This window comes from Peromyscus eremicus, chromosome 12 (genome assembly GCF_949786415.1).
Source record: "Peromyscus eremicus chromosome 12, PerEre_H2_v1, whole genome shotgun sequence".
Classification (NCBI taxonomy): domain Eukaryota; kingdom Metazoa; phylum Chordata; class Mammalia; order Rodentia; family Cricetidae; genus Peromyscus; species Peromyscus eremicus.
The window spans coordinates 63933253-63949059 of record NC_081428.1 but is presented as its reverse complement, the minus strand read 5'-3'; the positions used below and the strand labels follow the sequence as shown (position 1 = coordinate 63949059).

General features: G+C 40.0%; 1 protein-coding gene across 1 annotated transcript in view; it reads right to left on the bottom strand.

Moving 5' to 3' along the window:
- Nucleotides 1-15807, bottom strand: part of Atp13a3 (ATPase 13A3) — an 87755-nt gene that overhangs the window by 40143 nt on the left and 31805 nt on the right. The window contains exons 8-15 of the mRNA XM_059276847.1: nucleotides 14925-14994; nucleotides 12987-13121; nucleotides 11469-11541; nucleotides 9072-9203; nucleotides 7572-7909; nucleotides 6508-6696; nucleotides 4980-5041; nucleotides 1859-2009 (exon numbers count right to left, since the gene is read on the bottom strand). Of these exons, the coding sequence (XP_059132830.1) occupies nucleotides 1859-2009; nucleotides 4980-5041; nucleotides 6508-6696; nucleotides 7572-7909; nucleotides 9072-9203; nucleotides 11469-11541; nucleotides 12987-13121; nucleotides 14925-14994 (1150 nt within the window). The remainder of the gene's footprint in view (nucleotides 1-1858; nucleotides 2010-4979; nucleotides 5042-6507; nucleotides 6697-7571; nucleotides 7910-9071; nucleotides 9204-11468; nucleotides 11542-12986; nucleotides 13122-14924; nucleotides 14995-15807) is intronic.

Genomic DNA, 15807 nt, shown 5'->3' with positions numbered 1-15807 from the left:
CAAAAGCACTGGGCCATCTCTCCAGCTCTCAACTTTACTTAAAAATTTTTTTCTGGGTAAGATGGCACAAGGGTTGAAGATGCTTGCTATGCAGGCCTGATTATTTGCTTTCTGATCCTGAGATTTCCATAGTTGAAGAGAACCGACCGAACGAACACACACACACACACACACACACACACACACACACACACACACACACCCCAATAATGCAGAGGGGGAAGAGAGAAAAAACAAACTTCAACTAGGCCAGAGTTGAAGCTCAGCGGCAGATGATGTGCCTGGCATGAACGTGCCACCAACCTAGACAGAGCCTCAAGCAAAAGTCTGCACTAAATACACACGGAAGAAAACTAAGCTAATCTGACTAACTGGAGGAATCCATTAATGCAAAACATGAGGAAAACTTTTTAAACAATCAAATTTATACACTTCCACAACATACTTTCCCACATCTGACCATCTCAGAAATTGGGATGTATTTTAATGTCCTAAGACTAGTTTTAAGTCCAGTTTAAGAAGAGGGAACCACAACCAAGAAAATGTTCCTATCAGACTAGCCTGTGGGGCATTTTCTTGATTAATGATTCATGTGGGAGGGCCTGGACCCCATAGATGGTGCCACCTCTATGCAGGTGGTCCTGGGTGGTATGAGAAAGCCAACTGAAGCCAGGTGCAGGGGCGGGCACACATTGTTAATCCCAGCGCTTGGGAGGCAGAGGGAGGTGGATCTCTGTGAGTTCAAGGTCAGCATGATCTACATAAGTTTCAGGACAGCCAGAGCTTTGTAGAGACCCTGTCTCTAAAAAAAAAAAATAAAAATAAAGACAACAAACAGGCTGAGTAAGCCAGTAAGCAGCCCTCTTCCAAGGCCTCTGCTTTGGTTCCAACCTCCAGGAAGTTCAGTTTGGAGTCCCTACACCAACTTCTTTAAATGATGAATGCCAGGTGGAACTGTAAGCTCAAATAAACTCTATTCTCCCGAAACTGCCTTTGGTCATGGTTTCTTACCATAGCCATAGAAATCCTAACCAAAACAGAAATGAATACCAGGTTTGGGGTGTGCTATGGCAGCCCTGACCATGTTTTGGAGAGGACTGTGGAAGGACTTTGGAGCTTTGAGCTAGAAAAGGCACTGAACGCTCAGAGCTCAGTGGCCAGTGGAGCCATTTATGTAATATTTTTAAATTAAGAAAATGGTTCTGGTCAGCTGGAGCCGAATAATTGGCTGTAGTAACAAAAGCCCAAAACCACCTGGCAGAAGTAGTGCACATCTTTAATCCCAGCACACCAGAGGCAGAGGCAGAGATCTCTGAGTTCGAAGCCAACCTGGTGTACAAAGTGAGTTTCAGAACAGCCAGAGATCTTACACAGAAAAATCCAGTCTCTAAAAACCAAAACCCGAAACAAAAAGGAAAGAGCAGAACCACTAAAGAGAAACCTTTGCTGGGACAACTGATGCTGGTCAGCTGGGACTGAGGAATTAGCAGTGATTAAAGAGAGACCAGAATCACTGAGTCTTCTGGGACTATTTCCTCAGGGTCAGCAGGGTGTAGTCCTGGGTGGGCAAGGCTGCATCTCATGCTGACACCCGAAAATTGGTACTATGTTAGAATCACTTAGGTGGTGCTTGTTTTGACGACATGAAGGGGGTCAGGGAGAACAGCTGAGGCTTGGCACGGTGGTGGAGATGGAGTCTTGTGGGAGGGGCTGGGAGAAGCTACTGGTAAAAATACAGCCCAGTACCAGAGTCTAAGAACTCACTCCGATACTCAGGAGGTAAAAGCAGGATATCCTCAGCTATACAGCTGTGCTTAAGATGAGTCTATGTTACAAAAAAAACCTGTTTCAAACTTACCCATCCAATGGCTTCAAACATTTTCAAATCGAGTGGGTCACCAGAAAGTATACCTTCAATTTTTGTAAGTGAATGACAAGTAGCCATGCAAGCAACGAATTGAGATTTTATCAATGTCTCGCTGCAAACATTGTCTTCCGGTAAAAGAAATCTAAACAGAGAATACACGCCGAATTAGGTTTGTAAATCTCTAGACTCAAACCAATATTCTAACATCTTTTCAAATTTGTAATTAAAAAAAAAAAAAAATCAAACTAGGCATGGTAGAGACAACCTGTAATCCTAGCACTTGAACCAAGGAGTTCAAGGTCCAACCGAAAATTACAGTAAAATACATGAAACTCCATCTGTAATTACATATTTTATGCTAAGTGCAGTGATACAGGCACAGAAGAGGCAGAGGCGAAAGGATCAAGAGTTCAGTCAGCCTTTTCCACACAGTGAATTCAAACAAGAGTAAGCCAGTAAGAGACTGCTGTCTGAAAACCAACTGAAGGCTGGGGTATAGTTCTGCAGTAAAGAGTCACACCGTTAGCAAGAATAGGGTTGACTCTGACCCTCAGCAGCAACACAAACACACATCCCTGCCATAAAAAAAAAAACAAACAAAAACAAAACCATGCAAGCTATGTAGTATTTACTAGGTACCAGGAACTCTTCTACGACTGTTATAAACCAACTCATTACATTTGCTTTGTTTACCCCAGAGGCTGGATATTGAAGTCATGACAACTGGGGGGAAAAAATGTCCAAAGGGAGAATTTTAAAATTAGAATTAGAAGAGACGGAGAGATGGCTCATTGGCTAAGAATGCTTGCTCTTTGAATCTCCACCACCCATTTAAAAAACAAACAAACAAACAAAAACAGATAAGTTTTTCCCATGCCTGCAACCCCAGCATTAGGGAATTGAGACAGGTGCATCCCAAGAGAGGGATGACCCAGCCAACCTGGCTAAAATGGTGATCTTTGGGTTTAGTTAGAGACCATGTCTTAAGTCAGTAAGGTAGGAAGCAGGAGGAAAACACCCTGTGTTCTGCTCTGTGAATGTGCATGAGCTAGGGTACACACACTTGCATACTCACACATGCACCATACACACAAACATTACTCACACATCATGGGAAAGAAGATCTAGAAAGAAACAAATGCACATTCACTAAGGATTCCCAGATGGAAAGAAAACAGCGCATATGGGGAAAGGGAATAACAGAATAGTAAGAGGCTAAAAATGCACCAGAAGTTGCAAAACTATGAATCCTTGGAATCGAGAAGCAAATGAATGCAGCGAATGTAGCAAATGTAGGTCAGTGTCAGAGTGCTCGACCAGCATGCACAAAACAAGGGTTTAGGTTAAATCACTAACGAAGTTTTTAAAAGCAAAAAATGAGTCCTGGAAAATAGAAAAATAACACACTGATCAGGGCAAATATTTCTGAAATATATTTCAAAGCAACTAAGAGAGAAGAGTACTAGAATGAATGGGGCTTCTCAGTAGCAGTAACAAAATGTGCCAGGGGAAATGGAGTGGTCAGCCTAGAAACGGTCAAACAGCTGGGCAGGAGAATGAGTTCGCTCATCTCAGCTAGACAGTGAGTTAGAAGCCAGCCTAAGTGAACAAAGCAAACCATCACCAGAGTGAGGAAACACCCCAGAGAAAGAGGGAAAACCTTTGCCAGCTACCTCAGACATGCAAGTAACTACAGCAATTCAACACCAAAATATCAAATCACTTTATTAATAAATCAGCTAATGAAATACAGTTCTCAGAAGAAATATGGGCCCATCTGGCCAATAAATACTTGAAAAAGTATTCAAAATCTTTTGCCTCCAAAGAAATGAAAATCACAACTATATTTGAGATTATAGCTCATACCCAGTCAGAATGGCTACCATCAACAAAACCACCAGCCAATGATGGTGAAGATGTGAGAAGAGGAGAGAGAACTCTTAAATATCTTTATTGGTGGGGACATATACTACTTGTTCAGCAACTACAAAAATCTGTATAAAGATTTCTCAAAAAATTAAAAAATAGAATTACCACAAAGCCCAGCTGTAATACTCCCACTCTTGGATATGGATATCCAACATAACACAGAAATTGTTCAACTTCCAGGCCAGGCATGGTGGCCCACACCTTTAATCCCATCAGAGGCAGGAGGATCTCTGTGAGTCAAAGGTCAGCATGGTTTACATAGATAAATTCCAGGACAGCCAGGGTCACACAGTGTTAAAAGAAAACCAAATACTTTAACACCCATGTTTGTTAAGACATTATTCACATCATTCATATTATTCACAACACCTAAGAAATGGAACCACCCACATATCCATCAACACATGAATGGATAAAAAAATGTTCTACAGGTACACAATAAAACTTATTCAGTCAAAGAAAACTTACATCATCAGCACATTTATAAGAAAATGGATGGAACAGGAAATCATTATGTAAAGCAAAATAAGCCAGACTCAGCAAGACAAATTGCACTTTCTCTCATATGAGGTATCGAATTTTAAAATTGTGTGTATGGGTGTGTGAGTGCTCATGTGCATGTGTTTAACATGTGAAACCAGAAAAAGGTCCATGAGAGGAGGAAGAGATCTTAGGATGGAAAGAGGGTCACGTCATACATGAGACAGGGAAGCAGGGGAGAAGGAAGCATGTGTCAGGAGGTGGCCTCACGGGGAGCACTGGGACAGAGGACAAGTGAGAAAAACACCACAATGAAATCCACTGCTCTCTATGCAAACTGAAAACAATTGAAGACAGCTCAGCTTGGGGTAATGGTGCTTGCCCCACAAACCTGATGAGCCACCAGGTCTGACAACCTGAACCTGAGTTCCAGCCCCACATGCGGGAGGAAAGGAAGCCACACCTACAAGTTGTGCTCTGACTACATGCCCACACCTGCACACACACACACACACACACACACACACACACAATCACAAATAAATTTTAAAAGATATCTGAAACATACACGTTTGTTTATATTTAGCAGGTATTTATTCTTGGTGATAGGTACACAGTTGTCTATCATGTTAGAATGCTCAATATGCTAAAATGTTAAAAATTTACTGGACTAATGATCTAGAAAAATCTACCTAATATTTACCGGGTATTTTCCACTCGCTGAATTCCCCACAGATCTAAGCCATCTTCAGTAAGAGTTCCAGTCTAAAAAAAAGTACACATATACAAAGTAAGGACAATACCTAACAAAATTAGAACAAAATAAAATGCCAAGATTCACACTAAGAACAACTAAGTACATATACACAATGCAGAGGAACAGAGCCTGAGGAAATAAGGAGGCTGGAGCTCATATACTGCCAGGGTATGAACTGTGCAAAAACATTACCTACACAAGCCGGCACCTCCTAGTGTTAACTGTATTTATCCGTGTGCTGACACAATAAACAAAGCACACCAATTAACTTACCTACCTACTAACAAGCAGTGGTGCTGGTGTAACGACAGGACAGATTACTAGACAAGCAGCCAAGAAGAAAATTTAAACACCAGAAGGAAGCTAATAGTTAAAACCCAGATAAGAAAATGACCGCTTTTCTTCAACAAAATGGTTGGGGATTCAATAAAATCATAGAACATTAAATACACGTATTTATGAGTAATTAAAAAAACACAGTAAATACATATCCGAAGAGACTATTTATTACCTTAGCATTACCTAAAAATACAAAAGACCATGTAATTTTTATTTATTGCCACTATATCTTAAAATTTTTTAATTTTTTAATTTGTTTTTATGTGTATGGGTGTTTTGCCTGCATATACGTCTGTTCGTCCTGTGCATGCTCGGTTACCATGGGAGGCCAGAAGAGGGTACCAGATCCCCTGGAACTGAAGTCACAAAAGGTTGTGAGGTGCTGCATGGATGCTGTGAATCAAACTTGGGTTCTCTGGTCCTCTGTAAGAACAGTCAGTGCTCTTAAACACTGAGCGTCTCTCCAGCACCCATATCTCTTACATTTTATTACTAACAGACATTGAGGTAGAGTCCATGTTGCCCAGATGGCCTGAACTTGTGGGCTCAAGCTATCATCCCACCTCACTTTCTCAGATGCTAGAACTACAAGCATGCGGTTTCCTTGAAAAAGGTGGGGGGAGGGATGCTGGAGAGATGGCTCACTGGGTTAAGAACACAGGCTATCCTTCCATAGGACCTGGGTTCAATTCCCAGCACCTACATGGTGGCTCACACCTGTCTGTAACTCCAGGGGCCCTCTTCTAGCCTGTGGGCACTGCACAAACGTGTTATATAGACAAAGATGCAGGCAAAACACACATGCAGATTGATTAAACAAACAAACAAGTAAATAATGAGATAGGAGTCCAGACATGGTGGTGCATGCTTTAAATCCCAGCACTCAGGAGGGCAGAGGAAGGCAGATCTCTTGAGTTGGAGGCCAGCTTGGTCTACACCAATGAATTTCAAGTCAGCCAGGGCTATATAGTGAAAACCTGTTTCAAGAAAGAGAGGTGAGGAGTGGAGAAAAATATTCCAAAATCTGCATACGCTAAGGAAAACTACAAAACTATTAAGGGCAAATTAATTCATAAAGGAAATATAAACATAATTATTTAAAAGTAACACAGTAAGAATGATGAAGTCAACCAACCTTGTCAAAGCAAACAAGGTTCAGCTGTCCACAGATATTTATCCTTTGGGGACTGATACAGAAAATCCCCACTTTTTTCAGTCTTCTCTGAGCATATACGATCCCAGCAGTCATTGCAGCAGGAAGTGCAGGTGGCACAGTAATTGTAATGATATCAAGAGACTTAATAATTATTTCCTGAACTTCTTTCTACATTAAATAAATATACATAAAAATAAATGTCAAACTCACAGTATTCAATTTACTAATTTATGATAAAATAAACACTATTTTTGTATTTATATTTATTTTGTATATGCATCCATCTATTATTGACATAATTTTTCTTCATTCAGAGATTTTGTAAAAAAGGGCTGAGGTATATAAACGCTAACCTAGCATGTTTGAGGCCCTAGGTTCAAATCCCAATGCCGGCAGGGAATTCTTATCAAACAGAAGGTTCAGTGAGCCATCCAAATGTACTAACAGAATAGCAGCTAAAAGAGACAAGTATTTACTCTTAGAAACACCTGTCTCATTTTAACAGCTTGCACTCTTCACATGACTACCTTCAAATCAAGTAGAAAACCTTATGTGATACCATCTCATCCTACAAGCAACTGGACAGTCTCCATGGAAGCTAGAAACCAATCAGGCATGGCCTCTTACAAGTGTTTAGAAATAATTTTGGTAAGCCAGGAATGGTAGTGCACACCTGTAATCCCAGCACCCAAGAGGCAGAGTTAGGAGCAGAACATAGCTAAATAAACAAAACAAGGTATTATCATATATATTATTTTAATTTATTCCACAAATAAGAAAAGGCTTTTGATGTATGCTTTACATCACAGAAAGTACCAGACATTCTGAAGAATTATATGCTATAACGGAAATGTTTTATACTTGTGGGTTCTGTTGTTGAGACAGGGTCTTGCTATACAGCCCAGGCTGTCCCAGAACTTTCAATTCTCCTGCCTAGGCCACCCAATATATTTTTGCTTTCTAATATAATAGAAACTAGTATCATAGTTTTCTTCAGTCACATGGGAAATAATTAAGGACCAAACCTATCAAAAGTTACATACCTTATTTAAAATGCTATTGATGATTGTGTAGATAAACCCAATGCCAGCCACCACCACAAGACACAGTAGAAACAAGTAGGCATCTCTATAGAGTTTAAAATCAGTTGGCTTGGGATACAGTATAGAACGAACAAGCTGTCCCTTGGAAGTACTAAATCCTGTTCTAACTACTATGGCTTTCACAAGTTCTCCAGTGTAGAAACGGGTCTGAATCACAGTCGTCCCACAGAACAGTGTGTGCCGCTTGTGTGTCTCTGGACTATAGAGCTCCTCTCCCGTTCCTTTTACATCCACTGAAGGATTTGGCAAGTTAGTCTTTGTCACTGGAACACTTTCGCCTGTTAAGAAAATCAAATATTAAAAAAAAAATCAATGTCAAATACATATTGAAAAAAGTGAAATATTTGAAATGTTAATAGTACTGTTTATAATAGTTAATAACTAACTGCTCTGTATATGGACAACATAGTACAATCAATCACCTTTTTTCCATCAATTGGTTCACTGAGAAATACCAAGCTGTCCCCCACAGTAATTCCATGTTTCAGAAATGCCTGCCATTATTTGAAAATTGTTTTTACTGACCTTCAAAACATTTCAAACACCAAAGAAAACATACTTAAGCAGAGCTAGTAACATACTGTTACTATCAGTAACCAGTAGTGTCATGACATCTTTAATCGCCAATAGACAGAAAATATCTCAGTAACACAGAAAATTTGGGCAAGAGAGAAAGAAAAAGAATGAGTAATATGAGGTTCTTTCTTTTTGTCATTTAATTCTCTATAACATTCAAATCTCTTCAAAGACAGCAAGAATGTAGAAATATGTGTGACATTGTGTGTGTGTGTGTGGTTTTTGTTTGTTTTTTGGTTTTTCGAGACAGGGTTTCTCTGTGTAGCTTTGCGCCTTTCCTGGATCTCGCTCTGTAGACCAGGCTGGCTTCAAACTCACAAAGATCCGCCTGGCTCTGCCTCCCAAGTGCTGGGATTAAAGGTGTGCGCCACCACCGCACGGCGACATTGTGTGTTTTAAGCCTCTAAATATGTAGGAAATAATTTCTAGCCAGATTATAATTTAAAAATACACAAATTAAAAGGCAGACAGATCTACTTCTAGATCGTACATTTCCAGTAGAGTTACCTTAAAGTCTACCTCTTCTCAATTAAAGAACATGAAGAAGCAATCTTATTCCCACCTTTCACTTAACGACTACAGAAGCAAATACACTGCAGTCTCTGCAGGACAGGACTCTTCCCTCTGCCCTTATTAGAACCATTTCTCTATGTCCAAAGAGTGGCAAGAAACAAGTCTAGGAGTATGGTCAGTACTGAAGTAGTGATTTAGCATTCGTTTTCAGCTCAGAATGTAGTATTCTCACACACACAGAATCACTGTCAAGCACATTTATGAGTAAATGGTATGATTTTGAAAAAGTTTCAATGACTTAATATTAATAGCATCATAAATAGTAATCGTGATACTGGTGATTCTATTTACCTGTTAACATGCTTTCATTTACAATGCAAGTACCATTAATAAGTACTGCATCACAAGGCATGACTGTCCCATTTAATGGAATGATCATGACATCACCCGGCACAAGGTCTGTAGAAAAGATTTCTTCTATTTCTGAATTTGAAAAAAAGTTAGAAATTATTCTTCAGTTTGGAATAAAACACAGCAAATAAACTAATGACCTATCCAAAAGTCTCTTGTTCTCAGTAAGCTACTGATACAGTGGGTTAATACCAAAACTGTTACACATGGAGAGTCTCAACAAACAGGACTACATTAACAAAGCATCAAGGCTGGAGAGACAGCTCAGGGGTTAAGAGGACTGGCTGTTTTTTCAGGAGACCTGAGTTCAATTCCCAGCACCCACATGGAGCCTTACAACTATGTGTAAGTCCAGCTGCAGAGAATCTGACCCCTCCTCTGGCCTCCATAGGCACCAGGCATCAGGTGTATCAAGCAGCTTGTGTCCTGACAAGATGCTGACTAAGCACAGGGGATAGATAGTGTGGCCTCCTGGCGATTCTTTCCATACACTATTTTTTCCATACATTAATTTTGGCTGTCTGCCATCTTAAAGTACAAGCCTAAGTCCACACAGGAAATTCTGTTGAAACAGGCAAAAGGAATTCAGATTTCTGTAATTCCACAGAAATAAAAGAAAACATGAAAAATTTACCATGTTTTCTTTTCAAATGTATTCTTTTCTTACTGTAACTTCTTATGCCTCATCCCTTCTCAATGTTTTAGTCCTTTTAAATTATTAAAATACAGCAAGTTGAATTTATTAAATATATAATATCATTTGATACATTATTTCCTTGAAAACTTAAATCAGGCATTGAAATCCCAGCATTGAAAAGCCAAGACAATCACGAATTTGAGGCCAGCCTGGCAAGACCCACTTTCAGGTCTCTGTACATGTAGAGAACTTAAAAACCTTCAAGCTGGGTATGGTGACTCTTTCCTGTCAAAATATCAAAACTGTTGAGCTGTCTGGTAATCCTAGAGCTTGTAGCAGCAACAAAAAACTTTAAAACGAAACAAACAACAAAAAATAATCCTACCAAAAATAAAAAGGATGGCAGCAAGTGTGGGAGCTTCTACTGGGAAGTGAGTGGGAAGGAAGCAAGGAAAGAAGGAAGACTGAATCACGTGGCTACAAGTCAAGAAAATAGAGCCTGAGGGCATGGTTCATACCTGTAACCCCAGCTACTTAGGAGACCAGGGTTGCTAATTTAACAATCCTATCTCAAAGAAGAAAGAAGAGAAAAAGGTGGGGGTATGTGGAGAATATGAAAAATGAAGACTGATTTTGAGTTCTGGAGAAATCAAAGTAGCTACTATATTATGCTATCTATCCTTCACTTCTTCAACGGACAGTTTCTAAGTTCCAAGCATTCTCCTTCCTACAATCATTTTTTCCTTTTTACTATGCACCATGTAACAATGCCGACATCCATCTACCCAGCTGCACAGATCAAGACTTCAATTATCACCAAATCTTGTTCAATGCCCACATTTCGAACCCACGTCCTTTCTTGTTAACGCTACAACTCTGTTATTGATCCGGGTGATGATGTCTTCAGCACTGTTCCCTGATAACCCTGTCTAAACATGGAAGTTAGAATTACTGGTTTTTGCAAAGGACAAACAGGATGGGATCTGCTTAAAGCTCTTTGGTAGCTTTCCAGCCTTTTGGACGCATCCAAATCCCTTAGAATGCTTCATCTACTTTCAGCACATGCCTTGCTGAATTCCAGCTCTTATGAAGAACACAGTCTTAACTTCTGGTCCCTGGGTACTTACCCACTCCTCACCCATCTTCAACTTGGCTAACTGGAATCATCATTCTTAGACTTCAAAAACCTCCCCCGAGTACTTAGAGTACTAGTGTCGAGGGCTCGCTGTGCCCTCACAGCACTCACCACATTTTGTTGTTGATCATGTTTTCCTAGAGTGTAGCAAAGTGCCTTTACACTGTACAACAAGATATTTACAACGTTATATAAAGGAGTTAACTGCCCACAAATCCAGGACTCTAAATGTGTATTTCCAATTCTGAAGAAGGAAGAAGGGGAAGTGAGAAGAAGTAATAACAGAGTTTGTGAGGTGGGACAGAGTAACGGTGCTTGCCACCAAGCCTAATGACCTCAGTTCAATCCCAGATGAATCCCAAGTGGTAGGAAAAGGGATTCCCATGGGTTGTCTTCTGATCTCCATACATAGGCCACTGCGTGTGCGCGCGCGCACACACACACACACACTCTTAAATAAACAAATGCACTTTTAAAAATATGCATATGCACAGACCAGATGGTCTTACTTTACACACGAGCATTTAATCGGGTGTTCTGTGTTCATTCACTCTGAAGTCCTTACCTTCATTTACTCTACAGACCGAAACTCTCACCGTACTGTGAGTTGCCACCATGTCATGCAACATAACATATTGCTAAAAGAAAAAAAAAGATAAAAAACTGATAAAATACAAATCTGTTACTCAAGATACCTGAAGAAAAAGAGAATGCTCAATTACTGTGATCATTTTTGACTGTTCTGCCTCTATAAAAGGTCAAAAGTCAAGGGACAGGGAGATGACTCAGTGGCTAAGTGCTTGCTACTTGTGGGGGTCTGAATGAAAATGGCCCCCATAGGCCCACAGGGAGTAGCCCTATTGGGAGGTCTGGCCTTTGGGGCTTCAAATGCTCAAGCCAGGCCCAGTGTCGCTCTCTCTTCCTGCTGCCTGAAGATCAAGATGTAGAACTCTCAGCTACCTCTCCAGCACCATATCTGCCTGCACGCCACTGTGCTTCCCGCCATGACAATAATGGACTAAACCTCTGAACTGTAAGCACCTCAATGACATGTTTTCCTTTCTAAGGGTTGCCGTGCGTGGTCATGGTGTCTCTGCACAGCAATAGAAACCCTTACTAAGACACTACTCAAGTTCAGATCTGAGCACCCATGGGAAAGCTAAACAGGCATGGCAGCCTGCCTATAATCCCAACACTCCAAAGTCCAAGACTGGATTCCTAGAGCAAGCTGGCTAGCTGAACTAGTTCAGTAAGTGGGCTCTGGGTTTAACTGAAACCCTGCCTCAATGAATAAAGCAGAGAACAATCTAAGAAGATACCCAGTATCAAAATGAGGCCTCCAGGCACAACTGCACTCTCTTACATGTGAACATATCCATGCACATACCCAAAAGTTAGGAATTCAAGAATTACTGTTTTAGCTCAAAACAAAGAGACACTTTAAATGAGGCAGCCTTGAGACCAACAGAACTATCTTTTCAACACTTCAGTCTTTAATACAGATGCCTATTGCTTCTGAATAATAATGCGGTAATTTGATTCTAAAAACATCTGCCTAAGAGTGTAGCTCAGTGAGCATATGCAGTCATAGGTTCAAACTCAAGCACCACAAAAAATAAGCATTTGGTCCAGCCACCCCAAAAAAGAAAGAGAAAGTCAGGGCTGAAGAGATAGCTCAATGGTAAAGAGTACTACCTACTCTTCCAGAAGATCCAGGTGGATTCACAGCACCCCCACAGTGGCTCACAATCATCTGTAACTCTAGTCCCAGAGGATCCAATAATCTCTTCTGGCCTTTGCAGGCACCAAGGACACTTGTGGTGCATGGACATAAATGCAGACAAAACACCAGTACACATTTAAAAAAAAAAATGTCCAAAGGCCAAGCATAAAGCGGGAGGATTAGTTAGGCTACCCTAGCTACCCTGTCTAAACGAATAAACCAAAGGATGTTTGTATGTGTGCTTTTGCAAATGTAACATTAAATGTACTTTATACGAAGTACTATGCAGTCTAAAAACCTTACAAGTTATTACAAAATGAAAATATATTTATGAAATATGTAATAAAAATTCTGACTTACCTTCCTAATGGAATATAGTGAGCTTATAATGGATACTATGGACATAATCACAATGGCTAGAGCATAGTAATAGTATTCATCAATGCTCCACAGGATAACACTGAACAGTTGGAAAATGTAAAATGGGTTGAGAACCTAAAAAACACAAAAAAGGATGCATTAGTAACCAAAACTGGAGTAAAGTATGTATAAACATGGAGATTCTCCACCACTTCCCTAGAGAAGCAGACAACCACATACTTAAAGGATAAGCTCTATAGTCTTGCTTCCCAATAAATAAAATTTGAGCCAATAAACTTAAATTATTTGCATTCATTTAGATTCACACTTAACCCACCTACAGACTCAACTCGAAAAAGTTAACCTGTATGAATTTAGGTGTTCTGCATTATACTTAGTTAAAGTATAATTTATTTGTAATAAATTCTGTGTTCTGGGCTAAAACACAAAACTTTTAATAAAACAGAACAAATGTTTGCTTTTAATGAACTCAAAAGAGAAATTTACTTACATTTCAGAAGTTCTCTGACATACAAAGAAAAGATAAACACGTGGTAATAAAGAAACTGCCTCGCCATCTCAAAAGTAAGACTAGAAAGCCCTGGTGATGAACTTTATGAACCGGTAGTTCATCTTCCTTCATTTCCTCCCAATGTCCTCACAACTGCTGCTTTTGTGCTTTTCAAAGCACTTTCATGCACGCAGTTACCATTTTACTTCAAACCCAAATAAAATATTAACAAATTATTCACTGGGCGGTGGTGGCGCACACCTTTAATCCCAGCACTTGGGAGGCAGAGGCAGGCGGCTCTCTGTGAGTTCGAGGCCAGCCTGGGCTACAGAGCCAGATCCAAGAAAGGCACAAAGCTACACAGAGAAACCCTGTCTCGAAAAACAAAAACAAAAACAAAAAAGAAATTATTCTAACTTTATCTATAAAGGAGTAGGTAGAAATGTTTTCTTTAAAAAAAAAAAATCAAAGACAGCTAATAAGATACTCTCAAAGTACGGGATTTCCTAAATTTCTTTCTTTTTTTGGGTTTTTCAAGATAGGGTTTCTCTGTGTAGTGTTGGCTGTCCTGGAACTCGCTCTATGGACTAGGCAGGCCTTGAACTCAGAGATCTGCCTGCCCCTGCCTCCACAGTGCACAACCACTGCCCCGAACTTTTTGTTTTGTTGGCTCTAATTTTTTTTTTTTAAAGATTTATTTATTATGTATACAATATTCTGCCTACATGTAGGCTTGCAGGCCAGAAGAGGGCACCAGATCTCATTACGGATGGTTGTGAGCCACCATGTGGTTGCTGGGAATTGAACTCAGGACCTCTGGAAGAACAGCCAGTGCTCTTAACCTCTGAGCCATCTCTCCAGCCCCCGGCTCTAATTTTTTTAATCAGTACACTAAACTATTTTTGCAGGCAGCATCAAATGGTTACTTTAAGAAACTGGTGAATAACAATCATATTTCTAGTAAAGTATCCACCCAATACAAGTTTTTTTTCTACAGCCAAGAACCAGATCCAGGTCCGGCAAGCCTTCCTAGGCAGTTACTCACCAACTTCCTTTACTTGGTCCTAACCCTTTATTCACACAACTACGGCAGCTATAAATGACCCTCACTGCAAGAACTGCTTCACTTCCAGTACTGCACCATGTGCAGGGAAGAAAGGACAGAAGGAGACAAGTTACATACACCGTAGGACAGGCCGAGCTGTAGATGTCACACACACACACACACACACACACACACACACACACACTTCTATACAATAAAAACAAAACAAAAGTATACATCCATGACAATAATTTTTTCCCATTTTTACTTTCCAAGTAAAATATAAAGCAAAGTTACAGAGCAGAAAACCAAGGCTATCTTCTTACATATGACTCTTTTCCAATTGATGAATCTACTGTTGAGTTATATACAATAGTCTTACCTCTTTAATTAGAAGCTTAAAAACAGAAGGCACTTTCACAGCAATTTCATTTACTCCATAAAGCAACTTTCTATGACAGAAAAATACAGTTAACTATATTAATAATGATTTAGAAAAAGAATTATGCTAGATATAATTAAAGCCAATCATCCTTAGATTTATGTTTTTAAAATCTTATGTTCCTTCGCTAAAATTCTCTACTTTAAAAAATAAAAAAGCTGCTGGGTGGTTGTGGCGCACGCCTTTGATCCCAGCACTGGGAGGCAGAGGCAGGCGGATCTCTGTGAGTTCAAAGCCAGCCTGGTCTACAGAGTGAGCTCCAAGACACCGAGGGATACACAGAGAAACCCTCTATTGAAAAAAAATAAAAATAAAAAAGCTATCTGTGCTATTTAAATCAAAGCAGTCAATAACGGTAACCAAACTTTTAGCAGTTTACAACATTTTGACTGCCGTATTTACTGTGACAACTATCTTTCTTACTAGTCAATAATCACGTAAGCAAAAGACTCATTTTGTTATGTTTAGGCTATCCTGAAATTTAATCAGGAGTCTGAAGACAGCTCATGGGAGAATCCTCCTGCCTCAGCTTCCCAGGTGCTGGGACTATAGGTGCAAGCCACCACAACTGACTAAAGTTCTCTTCTTGACAGAGCAAAAAAAAATTCTGAGATTTCATTTGTATTTCATGTGCATGGGTGTTTTGCCTGCCCGTATCTATGCACCACGTGCATGCAATACCCAAGGAGGCCAGGGGAGAGCACTGGGTCCTCTGGAATTGCATTAAAGACAGTTGTGAGCTGCCATGTGGATGCTAGAACTCATCCAGGTCCTCTGGAAGAGCAGCAAGTGCTCTTAAGCACCAAGACATCTTCTCTGGCCC